The sequence below is a fragment of the Trifolium pratense genome, linkage group LG3 (assembly GCF_020283565.1).
Source record: "Trifolium pratense cultivar HEN17-A07 linkage group LG3, ARS_RC_1.1, whole genome shotgun sequence".
Taxonomy (NCBI): Eukaryota; Viridiplantae; Streptophyta; class Magnoliopsida; order Fabales; family Fabaceae; genus Trifolium; species Trifolium pratense.
Genome location: NC_060061.1, coordinates 12,995,041 through 13,022,862, shown reverse-complemented (window position 1 = coordinate 13,022,862; position 27,822 = coordinate 12,995,041). Strand labels below are relative to the sequence as shown.

General features: G+C 33.7%; 5 protein-coding genes and 2 pseudogenes across 5 annotated transcripts; 4 read left to right on the top strand and 3 right to left on the bottom strand.

Moving 5' to 3' along the window:
* Positions 1-167: 167 nt before the first annotated feature.
* LOC123914602 lies at positions 168-1,128 on the top strand (annotated as a pseudogene).
* A 222-nt stretch (positions 1,129-1,350) lies between these two features.
* Positions 1,351-3,127, bottom strand: LOC123915927 (isoflavone 2'-hydroxylase-like). The gene is made up of 2 exons (XM_045967215.1): positions 2,161-3,127; positions 1,351-2,021 (listed from the first exon to the last, which is right to left on the bottom strand). The coding sequence occupies exons 1-2, from the start codon at positions 3,049-3,051 to the stop codon at positions 1,416-1,418; spliced, it is 1,497 nt and encodes a 498-aa protein (XP_045823171.1). The 5' UTR covers positions 3,052-3,127; the 3' UTR covers positions 1,351-1,415.
* Positions 3,128-6,585: 3,458 nt separating this feature from the next.
* Positions 6,586-7,467, top strand: LOC123914601 (annotated as a pseudogene).
* A 268-nt stretch (positions 7,468-7,735) lies between these two features.
* LOC123916196 (isoflavone 2'-hydroxylase-like) lies at positions 7,736-9,490 on the bottom strand. The gene is made up of 2 exons (XM_045967584.1): positions 8,537-9,490; positions 7,736-8,401 (listed from the first exon to the last, which is right to left on the bottom strand). The coding sequence occupies exons 1-2, from the start codon at positions 9,425-9,427 to the stop codon at positions 7,796-7,798; spliced, it is 1,497 nt and encodes a 498-aa protein (XP_045823540.1). The 5' UTR covers positions 9,428-9,490; the 3' UTR covers positions 7,736-7,795.
* A 3,896-nt stretch (positions 9,491-13,386) lies between these two features.
* Positions 13,387-16,309, bottom strand: LOC123918442. Its single transcript, XM_045970499.1, has 4 exons — positions 16,166-16,309; positions 15,757-15,984; positions 14,809-14,975; positions 13,387-13,735 (listed from the first exon to the last, which is right to left on the bottom strand). Exons 2-3 carry the CDS (start codon positions 15,956-15,958, stop codon positions 14,830-14,832), a joined length of 348 nt encoding a protein of 115 aa, XP_045826455.1. The 5' UTR covers positions 15,959-15,984; positions 16,166-16,309; the 3' UTR covers positions 13,387-13,735; positions 14,809-14,829.
* Positions 16,310-17,511: 1,202 nt separating this feature from the next.
* LOC123918341 (peptidyl-prolyl cis-trans isomerase FKBP13, chloroplastic) lies at positions 17,512-20,449 on the top strand. The gene is made up of 5 exons (XM_045970363.1): positions 17,512-18,116; positions 18,192-18,284; positions 18,897-18,957; positions 19,048-19,116; positions 20,194-20,449. Exons 1-5 carry the CDS (start codon positions 17,775-17,777, stop codon positions 20,256-20,258), a joined length of 630 nt encoding a protein of 209 aa, XP_045826319.1. The 5' UTR covers positions 17,512-17,774; the 3' UTR covers positions 20,259-20,449.
* Positions 20,450-21,808: 1,359 nt separating this feature from the next.
* Positions 21,809-27,383, top strand: LOC123917909 (LRR receptor-like serine/threonine-protein kinase GSO1). The gene is made up of 2 exons (XM_045969829.1): positions 21,809-26,423; positions 26,526-27,383. Exons 1-2 carry the CDS (start codon positions 22,985-22,987, stop codon positions 26,894-26,896), a joined length of 3,810 nt encoding a protein of 1,269 aa, XP_045825785.1. The 5' UTR covers positions 21,809-22,984; the 3' UTR covers positions 26,897-27,383.
* Positions 27,384-27,822: the final 439 nt, after the last annotated feature.

The window sequence follows — 27,822 nt, the reverse complement described above, 5'->3', positions numbered from 1 at the left end:
GAGAGCCAAAATAAAATAGTTTTTTTTTATTAAAAACAAAATAGTTATTAACAAATTCAACATGGGGAAAGTCACTAGGTTTGGTCTAGTGATGAGGGGTTTGAGTAGTACGTTATAGGTCATGATTTGATACCCAACTCATTGTAAACCAAAAAAAAATATTCAACATGGAGATCTTTTCTTTGTTGTGCAACTCTCTCTTTTATCTTTCAATATTTTTCATCATTAGACTTTTGTTCCAAACAAGAAAATTCAAAAACCTTCCACCGGGTCCAACTTCTCTTCCCATAATTGGTAACCTCCACCATCTCAAACGCCCCCTCCACCGTACTTTTAAGGGACTCACCGAGAAGTATGGCAACGTAATTTCTCTTTGGTTTGGTTCGCGTCTCGTTGTTGTCGTATCTTCTCTATCCGAATTCCAACAATGTTTTACAAAAAACAACGTTGTCATAGCAAATAGACCTAAATTTTTATCGGAAAAATACATTTTCTACAATTATACAACTTTAGGTTCTACAGAATACGGTGACCATTGGCACAATCTTCGTCGTATTACTTCTCTTGTAGACAATGCTCCTTGCTGGAACTGACTCATCAGCTGTAACTTTAGAGTGGTCGATGTCTAATATTTTGAACCATCCAGAGGTATTGAAGAAGTTAAGAGATGGATTGAATACACGTGTAGGCCAAGATCGTTTGGTAGATGAATCAGACCTTCCAAAACTCACTTACCTTAGAAATGTCATCAACGAGACATTTCGGTTGTACACTCCTGCTCCTTTGTTAGTACCACACTCGACTTTAGACGAGTGTTTTATTGGAGGATACAAAATACCACGAGACACCATAGTATTGATCAATGCTTGGGCCATTCATAGAGACCCTAAAACATGGAGTGACGCCACGACTTTCAAACCCGAGAGGTTCGACAAAAAAGGAGAGTTGGAGAAGATGATTACATTTGGGATGGGAAGAAGGGCATGTGCAGGAGAAGCTTTGGTTATGCATGCAATTAGTATGACTTTGGCATTATTGATTTAGTGCTTTGATTGGAAACTTATAAGTGATGACAAAATTGATATGTCGGAAGGAGATGGATTCACACTTGAAAGATTATCCAATTAAAACTATATGTATTATGTACTCATAATAGTAATTTATATCATTTGTAATTTTTGTCAAATCTATGAAGTATGATGTGGTGCTCAATCAGTGTAATATGGGCAGTATGCACAATAAGTTTTTGTATAACTTAGTGCAAGTTCATTTATTGGTTTGCGTAAATTTTTTTTCTTTCTTTTTGTCGTACTAAATGGACCATTAAATTCACTCAAATAAAAATGTATTCCTTTTTATTATTTGATATTAATGAAAATTACATATTTTATTTTATTTATACATCTACTATTCAATTATTCCACAAGTTTTTTTATGATTGGACGGGCTTTACACATAGCCTTTAATGGGACTGATCTTGACAATGTGAATCCAGTTTCCTCACTCATATCAATCTCTTTGTCATCCACTTTTTTCCATTCAAAGCATTGAATCAACAAACCCAAAGTTAAGCCTATTGCGCGCATAGCCAATGCTCCACCTGGACAAGACCTTCTTCCTAACCCGAATGCAATTAACTTCTCTAACTCTCCTTCTTTCTCAAACCTCTCAGGCTTGAAACTCGTAGCTTCACTCCATCTTTCGGGATCTCTATGAATAGCCCAAGCATTGATCAACAATATAGTGTCGCGTGGAACTTTAAATCCTCCGATAATACACTTATTGGAGGAAGAGTGCGGCAATGACAATGGAGCAGGAGTGTACAACCGAAGTGTCTCGTAAATAATATTTTTAAGGTAAGGGAGTTTTGGAAGATCGGATTCATCCAACAAACGGTCGTGGCCTACATGAGTTTCTAATTCATACCTTGCCGTCTCAAGCACCTCTGGATAGGTTAATACACAAGATAATGCCCACTCTAAAGTTACAGCCGATGAATCTGTTCCCGCAATAAGCATACCCTACGTACATATAACAAACCAACTTGATCAAATTAAGTAAATGCGGGGTATAAGAAAAAGAGAGTAATGATCATATTATCGATAAATAAGTAAAAAAAAATTATATATATGCATATGTAGCAAAGAAAATCATTATTACCTGGGCAAGGCCTTTGATGATTTGATCAGTATAGTACTCAGGTTGTGATTCTTGTAAACTTAGAAGATGATCTATCATAGTATTTGTATGTTGTTTTTTGTTGCGATGTTCTTGAATGAGTCCTCTCAAAAACGTATCGTTTTTGTTACTAATCTTCTTTAGCCTCTTCTCCAAATTTTCAAAGTCAATAACCCTTAGTATTGGCAAGAAGTCATTCTTATTGTTAGCCCCGGACAACTTCAACAAATCTGTCACCATTGCTCGAAATTCTTTTGCTTCTTCTGCATCCGTCATGTCACAATCATCTCCATAGTATCTCTTACCCGAAATCATTCTCATAATGTTGTTGAAAGTCATATCATAGAACCTAGAGCGTAGTTCTACTTCAACAAAATCTCTAGACGATTCATCGGCTAACTTTTTTATAAGCCTATGAGTCTCATCTCTTCGAACTCCGGTGAAACTATTGATACGATGGTTTGAAAGGACATCGGTGGCTGTGATGCGACGGAGGTTGCGCCAATGTTCACCATAGGATGTAGATCCTAAGGTGGTATAATTGTAGAAAATGTATTTTCCCGAAAGAAAACGGGGTCTATTAGCTAGGACAACGTCGTTTTTTGTGAAACATTCTTCCACTATAGATGGTGAAGAGACAACAACTACGAGACGTGAACCGAACCAAAGAGAAATGACATCACCATATTTTTTGGACAACCCTTTGAAGGTGTGGTGGAGGGGACGTTTTAGGTGGTGGAGGTTGCCAATTATTGGAAGAGAAAGTGGACCTGGTGGGAGGTTATTGAATTTTCTTGATTTGAAGAGAAGGTTGAAAGTGAAAAATAGAACAAGATAAAAGGGAGAGTAGGACAATAAGGAAAGAATGTCCATAATTTGGTGTGATTTTATTTTGTGCTTCTCAAATGCTTATATAATTTATTCGTCCACCTTGCAAGGTCCGTGCTATGCAATTTATTTAGGGGTTGACATTTTGTATGCCAGTGTTAGGGATGGCAAAAAAAACTCAAATCCGAGAGACCCGCCCGAACCCAAACCCAAGTTAACGGGCGAAACCCGATTTGACTGGGTTTGGGTTTGGGTTTGGGTGACACCCGATAATATGGGTGTGGGTTTGGTATCAGTGAAACCCACACCCGAAACCCATACACCCACCCGAAATATTTTATAATTACCTAATCACCCTCATAGTCTCTCTCAATTTCCTTAGAAGACCTTAAATTTTAGTTGTAATTTAATTTCTTGAAAGTCTATGTTGTAATTTCTTGAAAGTCTATTTTGAATTTCCTTGGAAGACCTTAATTTTAGTTGTAATTTAATTCAAAGTCTATGTTGGAATTTAATTTCTTAAATTTATAAATTATTTTCAAATGTGCTGCGGGTTTGGGTTTGGGTGAAAAAAACCCGAACCCAATGGATGTGGGCGTGAGTGTAGTTTTGCCACCCGAACAACTTTTGGGTTTGAGTTTGGATGATGATTTCGGGTGTGGGTTTGGTAAGTGTCAAACCCACACCCATGAGCGCCCGTTGTCATCCTAGCCAGTGCCATATTCCCAATGCACTTTGGATCATACAAATTAGATGAAATGAAACGGTATATGTACACAAAAGACTTTCACTTTCTACACTTATTATTTTATTTTTCTTTATAGAAAATTCTATTGCATCATCTTGTCAATTGCATTACATCATCTTTATATAAATTAATGTTTTTTCAAGCACATGTGTAAGACCTTTGCAACCCTTCTAGAAGGTGGATAGAATGTTTGAAAAATAGAAAATATTTTGGGGATAAAATGCGTAACTTTTTTTAGTTAGATAATAGTTTCCTTAACAATTGAGTTAAACTTATCAGGATAAAACGCATAACATTTCATAATTAGGTTTCTCATTTAAGTTGTTTTGCATGAAACTAATAAACATATTAATGTAATAACCTATTAAAAAAAATATTTTCATTTAAGTTTTATTTTTTTAATCGGTTATTATTACTGTAATATTTCTTTTTGCTTATATAAATAAATTTAAAAAAAATGTAACATTTCTTTTGCACTGTGGTGAATTAGGTTGCTCTACCAATCCACTACCGTTAATAGTGTGAGTGAATTACCGGTCACGGGGAGTTTTCAATGAGGTTATAATTTTTGAGAATTATTTTTGTCATCCTATTCATTTCCTCGCGCGGCCTATGAATTTATCAAATTATCTTCATCTGCTATTTAGGTAGCGGTTACTCCCCCAAAACACCATACTTTTATATAACGTACGTTACTTAAATAGCGGACGACATTTATAAAAAAAAAATTTATAATGTCTGATACTAATTAAGTAGCAAAAGGGTAAAATAAAAAAGGCGTATGACACGCAAGTAATTGATAAGACGACAAAAATAATTCTCATATTCTTTTTGTTGCTAACACATTAATGTGTCACCGAACTGAAAAAAAAAAGTTATATTCGAACTGAACTGAACAAATGAGATTATATTCTTCGCTTCTCCACCCCACCCAATCCTCTAATATCAATAGTACAAACATATTAATCGTAGCCTTGTAGGGGATGACTCTAGAACTAGTCCTCCTTGAGTTTGTGCAAAAAATTATAGTTACTTCCTGCCCTTATTTTTGTCTTTCTAGTTTAGGAGATGTCCGTCTGAACAAGGGAATGAGACTGGGAGTTTGATTTTCCTTATGACTATTGAATAATAGAATAGAAAAGACTATTGAATAATAGAATAGAAAAGAACAATAAAAACTCTGACAAGAAAAATTTCTTTATCTCATTTGTTTTTTTTCAAATGTATAATAATACTATTGAATAATAGAATAAAAAGACTAAAGACTTTAAGTTCCAACTAAACAACCTAATAAATTAAAAGTTCAAATAACAATATATAAGCTACTCCATATTTCTTGTCCAAAAAAAAAAAGCTACTCCATATTTCATATTACATAAAAAGTTGTATGATACCAATGGACATTTTTATACAAGAATTATCGTAAACGTATTATTTTCAATATAGTTTTTTACACAAGTAAAAAATAAAAATTGACACAATAATTTTTCAAAAAAAATAATAAATTGGCACAATAATCTTTTTTTAAATAGTTTATTATAAAATTAAAAACTGTGGGGGGGTATACAATGGTGTAAGGGTATATATGTTTATGAAATGGCCCACCAGCTATGATGAAGGTCGCTATGGACAACAACTATAGATGAATATTTGGGCTTGCCAAACATTTGGGTTATATATTCAGAATTGAGAAATGAAATTGCTATTAGTACCCTCCATTTCAATAAATGTATTCTGCTTCTATAGTAGGGCAAAAGTCCAATGCAAGGAGGATATAGTTAAAAAATTGGTTAAGTTGTGGTTATCAAACTTTATTCAATAACGAATTTTTGAAAGAATCTAAATTTATATAATGAATTGAACAATTTTTTATTAAATTTTATTTATCACTAAACTTCTAGTTAACACTAAAAAAAAAAAAAAATTTAGGTCCACATTACTACAATAAGCCACATAGAATTTAAGAACACTCACTCACTTTCACCATAATGCATTGTGTTCTTAATTTATTTCACTACATACGTACCTCCAATTTAAAACATGTTATATTAGGTCTGATTTCTTAAATAAAACATGTTAGTTGTCAAAAAAAAATGTTATATTAATTAGTCACAAAAATAAAAGTGATTTTTTTTATAGAAAATTCATGCATGCGGTTTACATTTGTAAACGAAATAGATTTTTCCATTTCCACCAACAATTATATGCATATGGTTAGATTTTTATATTGGTCTTATCTTAACCTTACAAAACTCACTTATAAAGTGAGGGATGTTATCACTTTATAAATTTTAGTCAGCTTTATAATTAAATCTATATAATTTTATATCATTTAGATCAAATTAACCGATTTTCTGATAGAACCAAATTATTTTGGTAAATTTAAATAAAAATTTGTTTTAATACCAATTTTTCAGTTTTATTGTACATACTACATATATTATTTCATCACTGCATACGTGCTGCTTTTTTGTTTCATCACTACATACGTACCTCCAATTTAAATTTGAAAATGTCACGCTTGAGAAGATAAATCAGACCAAATAAATCATCTGTATCAACAAGAATTTGAAATTAGAGTAGCCAATTTAACACTACTCACAGACTCTATAAATATTAATTAATATCAAACATAATTTGGTATAGTTGCTCACACATTAGAGAGCCAAAATAAAATAGTTTTTTTTATTAAAAACAAAATAGTTATTAACAAATTCAACATGGGGAAAGCCACTAGATTTGGTCTAGTGGTGAGGGGTTTGAATAGTACGTTATAGGTCATGAGTTCGATACTCAGCTTATTGTAAACCAAAAAAAATAAAAAATTCAACATGGGGATCTTTTCTTTGTTGTGCAACTCTCTCTTTTATCTTTCAATATTTTTCATCATTAGACTTTTGTTCCAAACAAGAAAATTCAAAAACCTCCCACCGGGTCCAACTTCTCTTCCCATAATTGGTAACCTCCACCATCTCAAACGCCCCCTCCACCGTACTTTCAAGGGACTCACTGAGAAGTACGGCAACGTAATTTCTCTTTGGTTTGGTTCGCGTCTCGTTGTTGTCGTATCTTCTTTATCCGAATTCCAACAATATTTTACAAAAAACGACGTTGTCCTAGCAAATAGACCTAAATTTTTATCGGGAAAATACATTTTCTACAATTATACAACTTAATATTTTGAACCATCCAGAGGTATTGAAGAAGCTAAGAGATGAATTGAATACATATGTAGGCCAAGATCGTTTGGTAGATGAATCAGACCTACCAAAACTCACTTACCTTAGAAATGTCATCAACGAGACATTTCGGTTGTGTTCCTTTGTTAGTACCACACTCAACTTTAGACGAGTGTGTCATTGGAGGATACAAAATACCACGAGACACCATAATATTGATCAACGCTTGGGTCATTCATAGAGACCCTAAAACATGGAGTGACGCCACGACTTTCAAACCCGAGAGGTTCGACAAAAAAGGAGAGTTAGAGAAGTTTTACATTTGGGATGGGAAGAAGGGCATGTCCAGGAGAAGCTTTGATTATGCGTGCAATTAGTATGACTTTGGCATTATTGATTCAATGCTTTGATTGGAAACTTATAAGTGATGACAAAATTGATATGTCTGAAGGAGATGGATTCTCATTAAAAAAATTAGTGTTTTTAAAGGCCATGTGTAAAACTCGTCCTGTCATTAACAAGCTTTTGAAGTAATTAATTTGTGTCACACTTGAAAGATTATCCAATTAAAACTATATGTATTATGTACTCATAATAGTAATTTATATCATTTGTAATTTTTGTCAAATCTATCAAGTATGATGTGGTGCTCAATAAGTGTAATATTGGCAGTATGCACAATAAGTTTTCTATAACTTGTTGCAAGTTCATTTATTTGTTTGTGTAATTTTATTTTTTTTTATTTTCATTTTGTCGTACTAAACGGACCATTAGATTCACTCAAATAAAAATGTATTCCTTTTTATTATTTGATATTAATGAAAATTACATATTTTATTTTATTTATACAACTACTATTCAATTATTCCACAAGTTTTTTTATGATTGGACGGGCTTTACACATAGCCTTTAATGGGACTGATCTTGACAATGTGAATCCAGTTTCCTCACTCATATCAATCTCTTTGTTATCCACTTTTTTCCATTCAAAGCATTGAATCAACAAACCCAAAGTTAAGCCTATTGCGCGCATAGCCAATGCTCCACCTGGACAAGACCTTCTTCCTAACCCGAATGCAATTAACTTCTCTAACTCTCCTTCTTTCTCAAACCTCTCAGGCTTGAAACTCGTAGCTTCACTCCATCTTTCGGGATCTCTATGAATAGCCCAAGCATTGATCAACAATATAGTGTCGCGTGGAACGTTAAATCCTCCGATAATACACTTGTCGGAGGAAGAGTGCGGCAATGACAATGGAGCAGGAGTGTACAACCGAAGTGTCTCGTAAATAATATTTTTAAGGTAAGGGAGTTTTGGAAGATCGGATTCATCCAACAAACGGTCGTGGCCTACATGAGTTTCTAATTCATACCTTGCCGTCTCAAGCACCTCTGGATAGGTTAATACACAAGATAATGCCCACTCTAAAGTTACAGCGGATGAATCTGTTCCCGCAATAAGCATACCCTACATACATAGCAAACCAACTTGATCAAATTAAGTAAATGCGGGGTATAAGAAAAAGAGAGTAACGATCATATTATCGATAAATAAGTAAAAAAATTATATATATGCATATGTAGCGAAGAAAATCATTAGTACCTGGGCAAGGCCTTTGATGATTTGATCGGTATAGTACTCAGGTTGTGATTCTTGTAAACTTAGAAGATGATCTATCATAGTATTTGTATGTTGTTTTTTGTTGCGATGTTCTTGAATGAGTCCTCTCAAAAACGTATCGTTTTTATTACTAATCTTCTTTAGCCTCTTCTCCAAATTTTCAAAGTCAATAACCCTTAGTATTGGCAAGAAGTCATTCTTATTGTTAGCCCCGGACAACTTCAACAAATCCGTCACCATTGCTCGAAATTCTTTTGCTTCTTCTGCATCCGTCATGTCACAATCATCTCCATAGTATCTCTTACCCGAAATCATTCTCATAATGTTGTTGAAAGTCATATCATAGAACCTAGAGCGTAGTTCTACTTCAACAAAATCTCTAGACGATTCATCGGCTAACTTTTTTATAAGCCTATGAGTCTCATCTCTTCGAACTCCCGTGAAACTATTGATACGGTTGTTTGAAAGGACATCGGTGGCTGTGATGCGACGGAGGTTGCGCCAATGTTCACCATAAGATGTAGATCCTAAGGTGGTATAATTGTAGAAAATGTATTTTCCCGAAAGAAAACGGGGTCTATTTGCTAGGACAACGTCGTTTTTTGTGAAACATTCTTCGACTATAGATGGTGAAGAAACAACAACTACGAGACGTGAACCGAACCAAAGAGAAATGACATCACCATATTTTTTGGACAACCCTTTGAAGGTGTGGTGGAGGGGACGTTTTAGGTGGTGGAGGTTGCCAATTATGGGAAGAGAAAGTGGACCTGGTGGGAGGTTATTGAATTTTCTTGATTTGAAGAGAAGGTTGAAAGTGAAAAATAGAACAAGATAAAAGAGAGAGTAGGACAATAAGGAAAGAATGTCCATAATTTGGTGTGATTTTATTTTGTGCTTCTCAAATGCTTATATAATTTATTCGTCCACCTTGCAAGGTCCGTGCTATGCAATTTATTTAGGGGTTGACATTTTGTATGCCAGTGCCATACTCCCAATGCACTTTGGATCATACAAATTAGATGAAATGAAACGGTATATGTACACAAAAGACTTTCACTTTCTACACTTATTATTTTATTTTTCTTTATAGAAAATTCTATTGCATCATCTTGTCAATTGCATTACATCATCTTTATATAAATTAATGTTTTTTAAAATGTAAAATGATTTTTAAAAATAAAGGATAACTATTATAAAATAAAATATTAATTAAAACCTCTGATTCCCAGGAGAAGGGAGGGAGCCTTAGGAATCCGAAGTTTGACTGCGAGGTAAATAAAGTCTAACAAAAAAATTATTTCACTCAGGAATTGAACTTGGGTTCTTCCGTACGAAGCTCATTAACAAGTTAAGACTTGATCATTTATTGTTGATTCTTAAGAAATAAAATCAACTTATATAAGCTAAAATCTTGGTTTGTTAGATTATATGTCTTGAATGAATGAAGGATCGTCACATTGTGTTTTGAGTGATCACACAAAATTGAATTGCACACCATTTTTATTTTTATTTTAGTTTATAATTGAGTTGAGGATCAAACCCAAGATAACATGCATATTATTTAAATTTCTCATCACTAAATTAAATCTAATGGCTTGTTGCACACCATATTTTAACTCAAATTTTAAGACATTAGCTATGAGTCTTTCTAGTTATATGTCACTCAAGATTTATTTTCCTATCCAATAAAAAGAAACTATAGAAATTTGATACCCGTGGATATAGGATCTTATAGTCAATATTCTATTTGTGTTTTTAAAATTATATTTACTCTGAATTACATCAAACATTTTATGAATCTAAAAAATAAACTTTTTCTTATAATAAGGACAATTTGGTAAAGTGTCTTGGTATAAAGAATCTAGAGATAGTGTATGTGCTAATATGTAGGATTGGAATTTGAATGATGGTACATTTATTAATTCATTTTAAAAAGTATAAGTTTAGCTGTTAGACTACTTGACATTTATTAATTGAAAGTAACATTTTCTTTTGTTGTTATATTATTGGTACGAAGTTTTCATAAGCTGCGATTAATCTCCGTCGAAAAATCATTGAAACACATAAGGTGGATTCTCACCACTCAACCGAATTATTTTACATACACAAGAATTAGATATCGAACTCTTAATCACTTTATTTGATGAGACCAAAACTCTTACCACTAAAACATAAATGAAAGGAACATTTGTGTCACTGATTGCAGTACACAGAGAGTATTATTTATAGTTAGATAATTTCAATTAGTGGATGGATTTCTTAAATGAAATATTTTTTTCTTATACAAAATTCATGTAATTTTCATTTATAAACGAAATAGATTTTTCCGCCTCATTTATAAACGAAATAGATTTTTCCGCCAATGACATATATGCATGTATTTTTTTGTTTGTAATGAGCAATTCAAGTAGCTAAAACATGTTTTTGCATTTGGAATTTTCTTCTTTTTTACTAACCTAACCTAAGGAAAGCAAGAACTCAAAAGTTAAACAAAAGATTTTTCATTTGCCGGCAACACTTATTGTAAACGATCGATAATATTCGTTGTAATTTTGCTTTTGCCTTTTATGATCATTTCATTATCAGAATAATATATATAATGTACATTAAGTAAGATTATGGTTACGAACATTGTAAATGAAAGGAAACAATAATTAGTTGAGTATGATATATAGGTATTTCCATCAATGATATGATTTAAAAAATTATACACACGCTATCATATCATCCTTAAGAAGATGCTAGAGAACTTTTAATTTATATATATGAGTATATGACTGTTTTAACTTTTATATACGTGTTTGTCTTTTTCTTCTTTTTTTTTTCCTATTACAAGGAAAATAAATATACGTGTTTGTCTTTAGTGCTGTTTTATATAAATGAAAGGAGAATAATGTTATTTTGGCAACATTGGTTTTGTTTTTGAGCACTAGTTCAAAAAATAAGTATCGCACGTAAGATTCGTTGCACCATACTATTCAGATTTATTCACTCTTAAATTTTTCTACCTTTCACTTTCACACACGAAAGAAGAGAGAAAGAAAAATTTAAAGCGTGTTTTGTTTTTTTAAAAAAAAAAAAGAAAGAAGAGACAAATAGACAAAGAAAATGAGCAATACCTTAAATTAGGGCTGGAAATGTGTTGAGTCGAGTCGAACTCGCTTAAGCTTGACTCAACTTATTTATTTAACGAGCTTAATTTTTAACTCATGTTCGACTCATTTGGTTCATGAACCAAGTTCAACGAATTAATTATCGAATCGAATCGAGTCTCGAACTATTTTCGAGTTGGTTCGATTCATTGTCAGCCCTAGTATAAACTTACTATCATATATGAAATAGTGGTTTGATACTTAGTTCAACCAAGCTGTAACCAATGCTTTCATTTTGTATGATAAAGTTGTAGTGTTATATTGTGTTTCATCCGGATAATATTGGAATGTGGACTTGAATTATCCACATATATTAACACGTATGATACTCACTAATCACTATATATGAAAGTAATAGATACATAGTGTATATCATTATCTCTTATAAGAGCTTTTTATTGGTCTCATATACAAAAAAAGTTTACTATTATATCTATCGAGTTGCTCATGAACCAAACGAGTCAAACTATATATAGTTCAAGTTCAAGTCTTTTATTTATCGAGCTTAATTTTCAACTCAAGTTCGACTCATTTGGTTCATAAACCAAGTTCAACGAGATAATTATTAAATCGAGTCTCGGACTATTTTCGAGTTGGTTCGGTTCATTGTCAGTCCTACTTTAAATGTTTGTTCTATGTTGTTTTGTCTTGCACGATTATGTTCTGTTCAGTACTTACATTTTACAGATCAAACAGATCTAAGAGTCGTTTTGGGAGAAGTACTTTGAAGGGGAGAGGACAGGACTTGATATTCACTCTATTTTTCTCGAGATTTACTTTTGTCATCTTACTGATTATGGGGCGTGCCTACGAAATTACCAAAATACTCATGTCCGCTAACATCCGATACTTAAGTAGCGGGTGTTATAAAAATGAGATTTTTGAGAAGAAAAAAACACCCTACCAAGATTTTATAACGTCCTCTACTTAAGTAGCGGATTCTGTCAAACTCTCAAATGTACAGCTTATATATAAAAAAGGATTGTTTCAAGACTCTAAATATGGAACATCATTTATGGAGCAACAACTGGATTTTAGCGAATAAGAGAAAAAAACACCCTACCAAGATTTTTATAACACCCTACCAAGATTTTTATAACGTCTGCTACTTAAATGACAGACGTAATCTTGATAGTGTTTTTTCTTCAAAATTTCTCATTTTTATAACGTTCGCTATTTAAGTAACAAAAAATGAAAAATGCGTAGAGGGCGTGACGGCGTGAGTAGGCATTAGGGTGGGAAAAGTAATTCTCTTTTTTCTCTCTACTCCCAAACCGACACAAAAAGGGCCCTCAGCCTCATGCCCTCATCTACGGGTGAATTATATTTTTTGAAAATTTACTCACCCAATTTTATATCCAACTTTGAAAAACTCCCCACATGACAATGTCGTCTGCCCAAATTTACACTCAATTTTATATCCAACTTTGAAAATCAATCAATCTACAATAAAAATGCTATACTTATCAGAGCATCATGTGGAAACACGATCAAATTGTTGGGTGCATCAAACATCTAATAATTACATGATGGTTTATAGAATCGGGTTCACATTATATAGAAGTTGTGCAAGTTAGAAAATCCAAACTCAATCCGGTTGTGAGGATGTTGAAACCTTCAGAAGTGATTGTGGGTCTAACTAAAGTTATATTTTGATATCTCTATGCTACCAATATCTCAATAAAATGAAACATACCACTAGAAGATTCTTAAAAATTACATTGATAAAGTAACAACAATCTGAGAAAACTAGAACAATGAGGACTGTAAACTAGTATAGTATTATCAAATTCAACACTGAAGAACATTGATAGTGCAGAAACTATATTATATATCTCCATGGTCCAACGGAGTCATAAACATTAACTACTTCTCGGTAATGTTGTACCTCAATACCTAAAACCCAAGTTAATAAAAGTACAAGTACATAACGAAGATAATTGAACGATCTTCACGTGATTTAATCAAAAATTCAACAGTGTTCATGAATTAAGAGCACAAGATCTCTTAACTAGTTTAGCAACACCTACAAGGGAAAGGTAAGAAAGCAATTAGTCAAACAGTCAATCCACATAGCACATGCTAAAGAACTTGCATGATGCTGAAACAGATATGTTGCAGGGTTAAAAGAGGTTCATGATAGAAACACCCCAATCATTAATTGCCAAACCAAAGTGTGGTATACAGGAAAAGAAAAAAGACTACAGTACTCAATTTGAAATAACCTTTTGTCAAAGAAAAGCTTTGTCTTTAATACTTCCTGTTTTAGGCAAATAATACAATTGTAACACCCTTCTTTAATAATCTTTAGCGATACCATAAATAATTTCACAAAAGCAAGTTTCATTACCAAGGTGTGACAGGTCAAATATACTGCAATTAGAAAGATTACTAGTTTAAAATATATATATATATATATATATATATATATATATATATATATATATATATATATATATATATATATAAATATGTATCTAATTATGCTACTGAATCACATGATACAAACTGTCAATGAATAATGCCAAGTGAAAAACAGACTGAATGTGGTAAAGTACAGTGTCTAACATTCTTCTGCTAAGCAGTTTCAAGGTGTAAATAGCAGCAAAATGAGGTCATAGAAACTTAACTAGTTCAACTTTGAGGCTCATAGCAAGCGGGGGTGGAGGCGGCTAAGCTACTGGAATTTAGGGATTATGAGAAAGCCATTGAAAGTCTAAGCACATAATCTTAAGCTATATAAATTTCTGGAGCAGCAGCATATGTTTAAAGGGTCATGCTAACCGGTGCCCCCGGGGCACTGGTTAAGGAAACCAAAATTAGAAAGTTTTGAAAAGAAAATAACACTTTTTAAACTTTCGAGAAGTCTACTGCACAAATTCCAATGCCAAATTACTATTTTTGCATTCTTAACTAGTGCCCCGGGGGCACTGTTTAGCATTTTCCATGTTTAAATTAAAAATTTACAAATTGAAGTAGTCAAGTAGAGATTCTCAAATATACAGTGATGGTATATCACCAAAATAAATCAACTATGTACGTAACATGCAATGGCAAGATAAAAACTAAGAATGTGGAGGAGATAAATAAGATACTTACCATTAGAACTCTCTATTGGAGTCATATGTGACGCTTCCTACTTGGCTTTCCATTACCTTGGCGGCGTCTTCCTTTAGCCATCTTCAATTTCTTCTTCAATTTCTTCCCTATCCTGCCAACAGGTTTCAAGGAAGCTTTGCTCTTGTCTTCGTCACCCATATCCACATCTTTAAAAATTCAAAAACAAACAAACACATGAATGCATGATATTATACTTTCTTACCAATCAACCAAATCCCAATTCATAATAAAAAATAAATAAAAAAAAGAGCAAAAATTTGGACTTTTTCTTTAACTAAACAATTTTATTATAAAACTATTACAACACATAGCGCTCTGTTTGGAAGTTTGCAGGGGAGGGCTTTGGGGAGAAAAACGGAGAATTCTTGTAACGTTTTGTGAGAGTGCTTTGGAAGAGGAATGCTTATTATTAATATATTTTTAATATCGAGAGTATTATAATAACGTTGATTGTATCTGGAGAATTTCTCCAAGCCCTCCAACACAATTTTTGAGCTCCCCCACAGTAGGGAGATTATGTACTATGAAGAAACATATAAACCCGTCAACGTCCTCCCCCACCCAAATTTCTCCATTCTTTCCACTTCATCCTTCCTTTTTTTTCTCAAAACTCCCCACTCCTAAACTCCGAAACAAACCCGTAGTCTTCATCAGAAGAGCTGCAATCGCAGATCACATAACATACAAGTTTGTCCAAAATTCAAATTCCACTACACTATAGCACAATAGCGCAGCTATAGTTACTATTTGACAAGTGACAAGTGACAACACTTTATACTATTTGCAAAACAATTAGTTCATTAAAATTCCACAACACTATAGCACCACAGCGTCATTATAATTTATAACCGCAAATTGACATAAGAACATTTAATCGATACTAGTCAAAAATACCACATCATAAATTTCAAGAATAAACTAAATTACCCATGCTATTGTTGTTGATAGTAAAAGTGGAAACTTCCATGTCAGTCTTTGGTGGAACGGGAACCTGAAGCTTAGGTGCAGCAAGAGCAGCTTCTTGAGCAGCAAGTTTAGCCTCATCTTTCTTCTCATAATAAGGTTCAACAATCTCTCTTCTAATAGCCCTTAACCTCTTCTCCCTCTTTGATCTCATTGACTTCGCCATTTTCCTCTTTCAACTTCAATTCAACACTGTGGTTCAAACGAACAAATATTAACAATATTCCAAATTAACTACAAATTAATTTAATCTCTAAATTTACAACAATAGGTTAACTATATTGAAATTTCATGCATTATACTACTATATGAAAATTGAAATTGAAATATATAAGATTAAGAGCAAGAATTCGAGGAGAAATTTTTCGATTACCTGAATTAGGGTTTAGCGTCAAAATGAATGGAAGAAGGAAAAAAGCAGAGACGGTGAAGAAGATAGTGAGAGGAGGGGTTTGTATTAGTCGAAAACCTAAAAGGGTAGAATTGTCTTTTCAAACGAATGATTTTTTGTTGGGCTTAATTGTTATTTTTTGACGATGTATCCAATTGAGTTGGGCTATTATTTCTAGAGACTGATACTCACACTGCAATTATTTCTCCCCACACCCCCTTGGGCTATTATTTCTAGAGACATACACTCACCAATGTCTTAATAACTTTTGTCACATGTGATAATTATTTTGAAATTTTAATCGGTGATAATTTGTCTCGTATATGATAGTTAAAATATATATATGAGTTAGAAATAACCCCGTGTAAAAAAAAAATTTGAAATTTTTATTAGTTAGAACTTGTCTCACATATGATAATTATTTTAAAATTTTTATCGGTGATAATTTGTCTCATATATGATAGTTAAAATTTATATATCAGTTAAAATTTACCCCGTGTAAAATAGTTTTTTTGAAATTTTTATTAGTAAGAACTTGTCTCACATATGATAATTATTTTAAAATTTTTATTGGTGATAATTTGTCCCATATATCGTTAAAATTTATATCAGTTAAAATTTACATTAGTAAGAATGGCCAATTTTTAAAAATATTTTACATACTGGTTTTTTTACGGACTATATTTGTAAATAAAAAAATATTTTACATGTAATTTGAAAAAGAATTATAAAAGGTTTTTTTGCATACCGCGTGATCTTGATGTAATTTGTCTGTGATGTAGTTCTTCATGTTGTTGTTGTTTGTTAGATAAAAAAAAGTATCTTTAAATTTTTCAGCAAAACACAACAGAATCAAACTATTAGAAAAAAAATGTAGTTTAACATGAGTAGAGAAAGAAATAATGAAAACAAAGAAAGAAGATGTGTAAGGAAAGAGGAAATGAAATGAAAATTTGTGTAGAAGATATAATAGAATTTTGAATAAGTGAAGAGAGGGAAAAAAATTGAATTTGAAATTTGGTGTCATACATTGGGAACTGAAATTGGAAGAAGGAAAAAGAGTCAAAATCAGTGATGTCACTGTCATATGGTTCATTTGTAACTTGAAGGCTTGTGGTTGACTTAGATGGTTTGGTCCAATCTCAATGATACATTTCTTTTCCACTCACAAAATGTCATATGGCTTAGATGGTTTGACTAGTTGTGTACTTTTAGTTTAGTTATCAAAATTTTGGACACCAATTGCCTTACTTTGGACACATGGCAACATCTTAAGTAAGGGCAATTGAGAGTTTTTTATTTTCACCATCGTATCCAGTTCATTGTACAACCTAATCTGATTTTGGATTCAGGTTTCGGTCGCTCCCGATCGCATTTGGGGATAGAACCATGAGTTTGCCCGGCCTGGTCAGTCCCACCATGAGTTGCATTTTCAACTAATAAAACTGTGGTTTGGATTAAAAATTGAGGGTTAATGCTTGGGTCCCATTGTACTAGGCAACAAGATGAAACAATTTGAGCCACAGTATTTCATACTTTTGCTAACTTACCCAAAAACGGACTCGTGTCCATATCCTGAATTCAGTGGAAGATGAGTTCAGTGGCACCATATTCAGTTGGGACTTGTCTCACTTCATTGCACCTCCAAAAACGTAACCATTCTGCATCATCATCAACTTCACTAACAACAACAACAAAATGTTCTTCTGTTCAACAACCACCACTTCTTGTACAAAAGGAGAATCAATTGAACAGAAGAGAAGCAATAACCCTCTCCATGAGTTTTGGCCTTCTTCATTCTTTCTTACAACCTCTCACTGCAACAGCAGCAGAAGCGGTTCCATGTGAATTAACAGTTTCTCCTTCAGGCCTATCCTTTTGTGATAAAGTTGTTGGCACCGGTTCTCAAGCTGTTAAGGGACAACTTATTAAGGTAACCATTTTTTTTTTGTCTTGTGTATTTGTTGTCCTTTGTTTAACTTGATTGATAATATGTTGATGATTTTAGGCACATTATGTTGGGAGATTGGAGAATGGAAAAGTTTTTGATAGCAGTTACGATCGAGGCAAGCCACTTACGTTTCGCGTTGGTGTTGGAGAGGTATCATGATTTTATCCATGCTTTTATATTGATGTTTTGGTTATGATATGAACCTACTAGAAAATGCAGCCAATGCAGTTGAAATCCTTTTGTATAGCAGCAGCAATTGTGATTTTGGATTGCAATTTAAAACCATATTATAAGTTCTAACCATAAAAGTATAAGCTATGCAAATAACAAATTATCTTGTTAATAAGCACAAAGTTAAGTTCTTTTGAGATATTTGTTGAGTATAACAAGCGCGAGTTAAAAGTCTCACATTGGTTGGAAGAGTTGTTGAGTAACATATAAGTGAGAGGTTATGATATAAACCTAAGATTTTATCCATGGTTTTATATGGATGTTTTGTGGTTATAATATAAACCTAAGATTTTGGGTGAAAGTGTGGTGTCAAAAGTCACTTGTGTGGTTGCTCTGAGCCCAATGTGTCGATTCAACCCAGCGAGGCCCAACAATATTGATTGGTGAAATTAGGAAATTATTATTAGAAACCTTAGAGTATATTTTTTATGTTTATTTCATTTAGTGTGTCTTTCAACTGAGGTGTTACAGTGTTCACTACTGATGTACAAGCCATGTTCAATATTAACAAATTTTTCATGAATGATATAGGTTATCAAAGGATGGGATGAAGGCATTTTAGGAGGTGATGGAATTCCTCCTATGCTTACAGGTAATTGTTTTGTTTTTTCAGTCATTGTAAATTCATTTTGTTTATGAGTTGACATGTTGAGATTAAATTATTTATTCTTTTCTTACATAGGAGGTAAACGTACATTGAAGCTTCCTCCGGAACTTGGATATGGTTCAAGAGGGGCTGGTTGTAGAGGAGGTAAGTACTCTTTTTTCCCCTTCTAAGCAATACTTTTTACTTTGCCAATTGCCATCATTATAAAAAAAATTGTCCATATACTTGTGTGGAAAATAAAGATCAAATTTTGATTGCTCTTGGTTATGTTGCAATATGTTGAAGTAATTCTTATAAAGGTTATGTTGGTGTTTTATCTTTAAATAATTGGTACTGGTAGTGTCACTATAGAATGGATTACTGGTTAGTGGCTTCTAGCTACTTGATCTATGATTTGCTTAATTTTCAATATACAAAACTTGATAGGCATGGTTGCGAGTTGCGACAGTAATTAAATTTGCTTTAGCAGAATTAAGAAGAAAAATGGAAACTGATTATGAGGAATAGTAATAGTTTGTAACGAAACAGACACTTGAAATTTTGAGCCTAATGATAACTTAGTATAACTAGTTTTGAGGCTATTGATATGCATATCTCTTTAAACGTGTAGTTGTATGTACTTAATTATTAGGTATAAAACATACAAAAGATATTTCTTAATTACATAGTTAAATTGGAATTCTTAAATTAAGTTCTTAAAGAAAGGAGGTTTGAATCCTCTCAGTGTCACTTCCTGGGTTGGGACAGTCCATGCAGAGACTTTAAATGGGCACCCCCCAAGTGGACAGTGGGATTGGTATCCCTTGAATTAGTCAGTTCTTGGGCCGGATACCAGGCCTTCAGGAAAAAAAGTTCTTAAAGAAAGGAAGTATGTTGCAAAAATCATGTCATAACATACACTGCAGTCTGCACATCCTATGATCATAAATAACATATGAAACCTTAGAAAGTAGAATAAAACAATAGTGAAACATGTGTAGAGCAGCAAACTATGTCGAGGAGCTTGAACCAAGGAAAGCATATTAAGCTGCAGTAGGCTAGAATGTTTTTGCTTTATTAATGAATCTAGAATGTTAACTGTTTAAACACAAGCTTGGCAGTTAATCAGAATACTAGTAATCTAAAAATTATACATTGCCTTATCTTTTGGAGTACTTTTGATTATCTTTTCTACATCAATTTTTCTTAGCTAAGCAGAATTTTTACCTGATTTTGATGCAGGTTCGTGTGTCATTCCTCCGGATTCAGTACTCTTATTTGATGTGGAGTTTGTTAGTAAAGCATGATTTACAAGTCTCTGTCAGTCAAATTATCTTCAATTTCCTTGGAGACTGGAGCTTAGATTAATAATTTTTTCCTTGATTTACATGTTTTATGGTTTTGAAATTACAATCCAATGAAGAATGATCATACTTTCAGCAGTGTAATCCATCCACAGAAGAAAAATTTTAAAATAATAAGATTACATTTACAGTAACTTGGATAAGTGCATAAATTCAATTTCAAACAATCAAAATGTGAACACAGAACACAGACTTCAGTAACTAATAAACCGTTCGAAATGAATCCTTTAAAAGCCGAATGAAAGTCTTACATAAACCAGTCAGTCATAGTAATATACTAGTACTTTCCTTTCTATTTGTTGTGTGAATCTACTATTGTTCTACTTCTGATCAATTTAACTACATGTTTGAAATTGGGTTTGGACCACTGGGGACTTCATGTGCACTAGCAGTGAAAATATTCCGGTTTTTCCGTTGCAATAATGGTGACCGTGGAGGTCGAGAGACCCCTCTCTTTGAATCCTCTTATAATTGAGTTTTGGGTCTAACTCATCTTTACAAAACTGGCTTGTAAAGTAAGGATTGTCTCTACTTTATAAACACATATTTAGGTCATTTCATAACCGATTCTTTTATCATGTTACAATCATATATAACTATCATTAAATATATCCAACATGAAAAATTAATTTGTGCAGTTGCACATAGAAGATTCTTTGTTTAGAACAAAAGAAAGACAATATAATTTTGCATGTCATTCTATTGTTTATCGGTCTAGATGATCTTTGGGGGTGTGACAGTGACACACTCTAATGTTCAACCAAAATATTCTTATCTGCTTCTTTAAATTAAAACAAGCCATGCCAAATCCATCCACGTCCTCTTTTTGAAAAATATTACAATGACTAAATATATTTAGAGAACTATAGTATATGACTTTAGAAGGGAAGAACTGACTACAGTATAAGAAAAGGTTCACATGCAAATGCAATATGATGCAGATGCTCATAGCTAGGCTTTATTATATATACCTAAGTGTTAGGAAGATAAATACGAACAAAAAGCCATACATGCTACAAAACAAAAAGAAAGATAAAGGTGTATATTTTACCTCCTTAAACTAAAAGAAAAGATCATGATGTATAATTAAGTTCAAATGATTTACTCTGTTAGCTATAGACAATATACCCGTGAACTATAGTCTATAGGATAAGTTTTTAAGACAAATGTGCCACTAGTAGTATGATTGGATTTTCCATTCCAGTTGAGTTGTTTAACACTCTCGATCCTTTTCATAAAATAAATATTTATTGTGTTTATTGATTCGGATATTTCTTATAAAAAAGATCGAAGATAGTAATATGTTATCAATTTTTATGTGCAATGAGGACTTTATGAATTTAATTTGGAGTCTCATATTAGAAGTCGTGAATATAGTGAGAGGTTATATAAGATTAGACAATTATCTCCATTGAATCATAATGAGCTAGAGTTATTTTTGATCCGTATAGTATATCATGGTCAACAACGTATTTTGTTCATTTTAATTTATTTTATTTTTTTTGGCTGATATGGTTAGAATTGCATATGTGGCAATATTATATGGATTTAATTTGAATGCATCGGCTATGTAAAGTTTTTTTACACATGTACCTAATCAAATCAAATCATGTAAATCTATGAGGAAATATTTTTAACTAACCTACAAAGTGGTACTATAGTGTAATTTAATTGGATACATATGTAAAAAAGTTTTATGCATAGCATATATACATGTTCCACACTCATAATAATTCAATAAGCAGATATGTTCAAAATTAATTTTGACTTATGAGCTTGTCCATCCAAATAATTTCAGCTTAACTTTGGATTGGATAGGAACCCTGGACATAAACAACCCCCAATAATAAGATAACATTAATTAGCAATTTTTAAACATTTATTAACACAACAGTACCATTATTGAGTGATCAAACAAGACTAAAACAGAAAAAGGCAAGGCTTATGGAGTAGGCAAAAGGGTTACTTGCAACCATTAAGAAATATTAAACTCAGCAAAAAGACATCAGGTTTGGTAACTCAAACCAGAAAAAACGACAAAGATTACATAATTCAATTCATATCTTTTGTCCAAGTTACACATAAACATAATTCCTTAAAAACATAATCAGAGGCTCAGAGCTAGGATTAGTTGGAACTTAATTTAACAGGCTTGCGTAAGAGTGATTATGCTACATTGACTTTGTAAAGTACAATGCCAAATGAACTTTTTTTAAAAATGGTTATTGAACTAATCACTTTCTCATTCATTTTCAGCTACGACACTTCATAAACCAAATCAGCTACAACAACTATTCCTCAAACCTCATACTACTATATCTTTGTCATTCACAACAGAACATATTTTTATCTTTGACTACTGTTTCATTAACATACCCTTCTATCTCTTCCCATGATGTTTTCATCACCCTTGTTGACCTTCTCAGAATCACCTTATTAATTCATGAGTTGACTTTGTAGTTATGTTTTCATATCTCATATGTCGCTCATTTCAATTCTTTTTTTAGCAATATGCATGCATGATGCATCAAGTAACCATTTTCAATGCATGACACTCTTTGTGCAGCAATCTATCTGCTCTGCCTACAAATATATACACACATACATATATCTTCCAACTCTACCACCTAAGAATCCATCTTCATCATTTCAATTGAGTCTTAGCTATAATGAAGACTTCAACATTTTTTATAGTAGTTTTACTTCTTGTGTGTTTCATTTCAATGCCATTTCTAATAGTCCTTGGCCAAGAAGATTTAGATAAAGATACAACTTTGAGAATACTTTTGGAAGTGAAAAAATCTTTTGTCCAAGACCCAGAAAATGTTTTGAGTGATTGGTCAGAAGATAACACTGATTACTGTAGTTGGAGAGGGGTTTCATGTGGTTTGAACTCTTTGGTTGATGACTCGGTGAATATGGTTGGACTCAACCTTTCTGACTCTTCACTCACTGGGTCAATATCACCTGAACTCGGTCGTTTGAAAAACTTGCTCCACCTTGATCTTTCTTCAAATAGTCTTGTGGGTCCCATTCCTACAAATCTCTCTAACCTTGTTTTATTGGAATCTCTGCTTTTGTTTTCTAACCAACTCAATGGCTCTATTCCCACTGAGTTTGGCTCGCTCACGAGTCTCCGAGTCATGCGACTCGGTGACAATGGGTTAACTGGTATGATTCCTGCGTCTCTTGGGAAATTGGTTAACTTGGTCAGTTTTGGCCTAGCTTCATGTGAACTCGCTGGACCGATTCCACCTGAACTCGGTCAACTCAGTCTCTTGGAGAATCTTGTTCTGCAGGACAACGAGTTGATGGGTCCGATTCCATCCGAGTTAGGAAACTGCTCAAGCCTCACCGTGTTCACTGCTGCAAACAACAATCTCAATGGCTCAATTCCAAGTGAACTGAGTCAACTCAAGAATCTACAACTTCTCAACCTTGTCAACAATAGCCTAACAGGGGAGATACCGAGTCAACTCGGTGATATGAGTGAACTCGTTTACCTCAATTTCATGGGGAACCAGCTTGAGGGCACAATTCCACCGTCTCTAGCTCAACTGGGTAATCTTCAAAATCTTGACTTGTCTATGAACAAGCTCAGTGGAGGAATTCCAGAGGAGTTTGGCAACATGCGTCAGCTAGGTTTCATGGTTCTGTCTGGTAACAACCTTAATAGCGTCATACCAAAAACAATATGTTCCAATGCAACAAATTTGGAACATTTGATGCTATCAGAAAATGGACTTTATGGTGAAATTCCAGCTGAATTGAGTCAATGTCAATCACTGAAACAACTTGACTTGTCTAACAATTCACTCAATGGTTCCATACCTCTTGAGCTTTATGGTTTAGTGGAGTTAACTGATCTTTTGCTAAACAACAATAGTTTGGTTGGTTCAATCTCTCCTTTTATAGGGAACTTCAGCAACTTGCAGACACTTGCTTTGTATCACAACAATTTGAAGGGTGATCTTCCTAAAGAGATAGGAATGCTTGGGAAGTTGGAAATTTTATATCTTTATGATAATAGATTATCAGGGTCTATACCTATGGAGATTGGTAACTGTTCCAGCTTACAAATGATTGATTTCTTTGGAAACAGTTTCAAGGGAGAAATTCCCATCACTATTGGAATGCTGAAAGAATTGAATTTCCTTCACCTTAGGCAAAATGAGCTTGTTGGTGAGATTCCTGCCACCTTGGGGAATTGTCATAAACTGAGTATCCTTGATTTGGCTGACAATAAGCTCTCTGGTGCAATTCCTCCAACATTTGGATTCCTTGAGTCATTGGAGAAGCTCATGCTCTACAACAATACTCTTGAAGGTAACCTTCCTCACCAATTGATAAATGTAGCAAACTTGACTAGAGTGAATCTTTCAAAGAATAGGTTTAATGGTAGTCTAGTGGCATTGTGTAGCTCTCAATCGTTTCTTTCTTTCGATGTTACCGACAATGAGTTTGATGGCGAAATTCCGCCTCATCTGGGAAACTCACCCTCCCTTTATAGGCTAAGATTAGGCAACAATAAATTTTCTGGCGAAATTCCAAGGACATTGGGAAAAATCCACGATCTGACATTGTTAGACCTATCAGGAAATTCGCTTACCGGACCAATACCAGCTGAGCTTTCTTTGTGCAATAAACTGACTTACATTGATTTAAACAGTAATCATCTTTATGGACAAATACCAGCATGGCTTGGAAGTTTGCCACAATTGGGAGAGATTAAGCTCTCCTCCAATAATTTTTCGGGAACTCTTCCATTAGGCCTATTCAAATGTTCCAAATTATTAGTCCTCTCTCTGAATGACAACCTTCTCAATGGAAGTCTCCCATCTGATATAGGTGATCTTGCATATCTTAATGTCCTCCGACTTGACCGTAATAAGTTCTCCGGACCGATCCCTCCAGAGGTAGGAAAGCTGAGCAAGCTTTATGAGCTCCAACTCTCCAGGAATAGCTTTAATGGTGAGATGCCAATTGAGATTGGAAAACTTCAAAATCTACAAACCATTTTAGACCTCAGTTACAATAATCTCTCAGGTGGCATACCACCTTCTCTAGGGACTATGTCAAAATTAGAAACACTTGATCTTTCCCACAATCAACTTACAGGAAAAATCCCTCCACAAGTTGGTGAAATGAGCAGTTTGGAAAAGCTTGATCTCTCTTACAACAACCTTCAAGGGAAATTGGACAAGAAGTTCTCCCGGTGGCCAGATGAAGCATTTGAAGGGAACCAACATCTTTGTGGAAGCTCTCAAGACCGCTGCGACAGTGATGATACTTCCGGCAGCGAGCCTTCAGGCCTAAGTGAGTCATCCGTGGTGATAATATCTGCCCTTTCAACTTCGGCTGCAATTGCACTATTGATACTTTCAGTGAGAATCTTCTGCAAAAACAAGCAAGATTATTTAAGGGAAGACAGCAAAGTCACGTCTTATGTCTACTCTTCCTCTTCATCACAAGCGCAGAGACGGCCACTGTTCCAGCTAAGAGCTGCTGGAAAGAGGGATTTCAATTGGGAAGATATCATGGATGCAACAAACAATCTAAACGACGACTTCATGATTGGTTCAGGAGGTTCAGGGAAAATCTACAAAGCTGAATTGACCACTGGAGAGATAGTTGCTGTTAAGAAGATTTCATCAAAAGACGATTTTCTGTTGAACAAAAGCTTCTTAAGAGAAGTTAATACACTGGGGAGAATAAAGCATAGACATTTGGTGAAGTTAATAGGGTTCTGTAGCAATAGAAACAAAGGAGAGGGTTGGAATCTACTGATATATGAGTACATGGAAAATGGAAGTTTATGGGATTGGCTACATGGAAAACCAGGAAATGCAAGCAAATTAAAGAAGAGACTTGATTGGGAGACAAGGTTTAAAATTGCTGTGGGATTGGCTCAAGGAGTGGAGTACCTGCATCATGATTGTGCACCAAAGATCATTCACAGAGACATCAAATCCAGCAACATATTGCTAGATTCCAAAATGGAGGCACATTTGGGAGATTTTGGACTAGCAAAAGCACTCATTGAAAGTTATGACTCTAATACTGAGTCGAATTCTTGTTTTGCAGGATCTTGTGGTTACATGGCACCAGGTATTGATCAAACTGCTGAAATTGAATCAACTTTTATTTGAAATTATATTTAGTTTAATTTCAACTAATGAGTAAACTTGTTTGACATTGTCTTGTTTGCAGAGTACGCGTTCTCCCTGCGTTCAACAGAAAAAAGTGATGTTTTCAGCTTGGGAATAGTTCTGATGGAACTTGTTAGTGGTAAAATGCCAACAAGTGACTTTTTTGGAGCTGATATGGACATGGTGAGATGGGTGGAGATGCATATTGATATGCATGGCTCTACCCGTGAGAAATTGATAGATCCTGAACTGAAACCTCTTTTCCCTAGTGAATTGTTTGCTGCTTTCCAAGTGCTTGAGATAGCTTTGCAATGCACCAAAGCTACACCACAGGAGAGACCATCTTCAAGGAAAGTATGTGATCTTCTCCTCCATGTATTCAGTAACAGAACCATGGACTTTGAGAAGATGAAATTGGATCATCACAAGTAAATTTATTTACGAAGGAATGAAACAAATCCAAATATTACCAGACTTATGTGCATGATACTTTTTTTGTTCATTTAATGTTCTTTTTTCACATTTAGATTGTGTGTATAGAAACAATTGCATAGTTGTTGTTACTAAGTAAATGTTACAACTAACAGCCAAAATTGAAAGCATTTTCCATTAATTTTCATTTTGGATTCTAGAATACTTGTTCCATGTCTTTCAAACAAGAGACAAAATCAAAAGATGTTTCGTTGAAGAACTGTGTTAAATGTTTTTAGAGAGAATGATGATCTTAAATTTAATCTTATCTTTCTTAGAATAACTCATATTTTACATCTTATTACCATCTATTATTTTCCTACTATTACACCTTTTAACAATTTTGCTGTGTGGAAACTAGCCTCTGGTTCACACTTTCACAGGACATGAAAAGAAATTTGAGTAAACGAAAAAAAAAATGGAGGAAAAGAAACTTAACAAAAAGATAGTATTAAGCAACCATGATATGAATATCAAGTCATCAAGGGCATCAAAATTCTGTCCATAGTTTTCAAACTGAAAATCTCTTCACTAGATAGTCTGGTAATAACCTTTATAAAAACATTAACCAGGTGCTAATGTACTGCTTTCACAATAATACAAGGAAAAGTGTCTTTTCCCTAGGCAGCAATTCAGTTATATTTCAAAATGCACAAAAAAACTCATTTTGCAGGGATGGAAAGTCGATCATTTTAGCGTAGTGAAAACTAACAGTATTCAGCTTTAATATTTTCGATCAGTTCAATATCAATTTACTAAGAGTCTAAGACAGTGAATTAACATAGGTCATGGTCATACATTTACTTCGCTGTTCAACAGTTATGAACTCATTTTGACAAAATTCTGGCTAAAAAAATTTGTGTATCAAGCAACAACCCACATGCTAC

Excerpts from the sequence above, each read along its gene's own strand:
- LOC123916196 (XM_045967584.1), bottom strand. The coding sequence starts at position 9,427 with ATGGACATTCTTTCCTTATTGTCCTACTCTCTCTTTTATCTTGTTCTA. Across the intron at positions 8,402-8,536 it reads TCATCAAAGGCCTTGCCCAG|GGTATGCTTATTGCGGGAAC; the intron begins GTACTAATGATT and ends CTATGTATGTAG.
- LOC123918442 (XM_045970499.1), bottom strand. The coding sequence starts at position 15,958 with ATGGCGAAGTCAATGAGATCAAAGAGGGAGAAGAGGTTAAGGGCTATT. Across the intron at positions 14,976-15,756 it reads TATCAACAACAATAGCATGG|ATGTGGATATGGGTGACGAA; the intron begins GTAATTTAGTTT and ends GAATTTTTAAAG.
- LOC123915927 (XM_045967215.1), bottom strand. The coding sequence starts at position 3,051 with ATGGACATTCTTTCCTTATTGTCCTACTCTCCCTTTTATCTTGTTCTA. Across the intron at positions 2,022-2,160 it reads TCATCAAAGGCCTTGCCCAG|GGTATGCTTATTGCGGGAAC; the intron begins GTAATAATGATT and ends ATATGTACGTAG.
- LOC123917909 (XM_045969829.1), top strand. The coding sequence starts at position 22,985 with ATGAAGACTTCAACATTTTTTATAGTAGTTTTACTTCTTGTGTGTTTC. Across the intron at positions 26,424-26,525 it reads TTGTGGTTACATGGCACCAG|AGTACGCGTTCTCCCTGCGT; the intron begins GTATTGATCAAA and ends TCTTGTTTGCAG.
- LOC123918341 (XM_045970363.1), top strand. The coding sequence starts at position 17,775 with ATGAGTTCAGTGGCACCATATTCAGTTGGGACTTGTCTCACTTCATTG. Across the intron at positions 18,117-18,191 it reads TTAAGGGACAACTTATTAAG|GCACATTATGTTGGGAGATT; the intron begins GTAACCATTTTT and ends TGATGATTTTAG. Across the intron at positions 18,958-19,047 it reads AATTCCTCCTATGCTTACAG|GAGGTAAACGTACATTGAAG; the intron begins GTAATTGTTTTG and ends TTTCTTACATAG.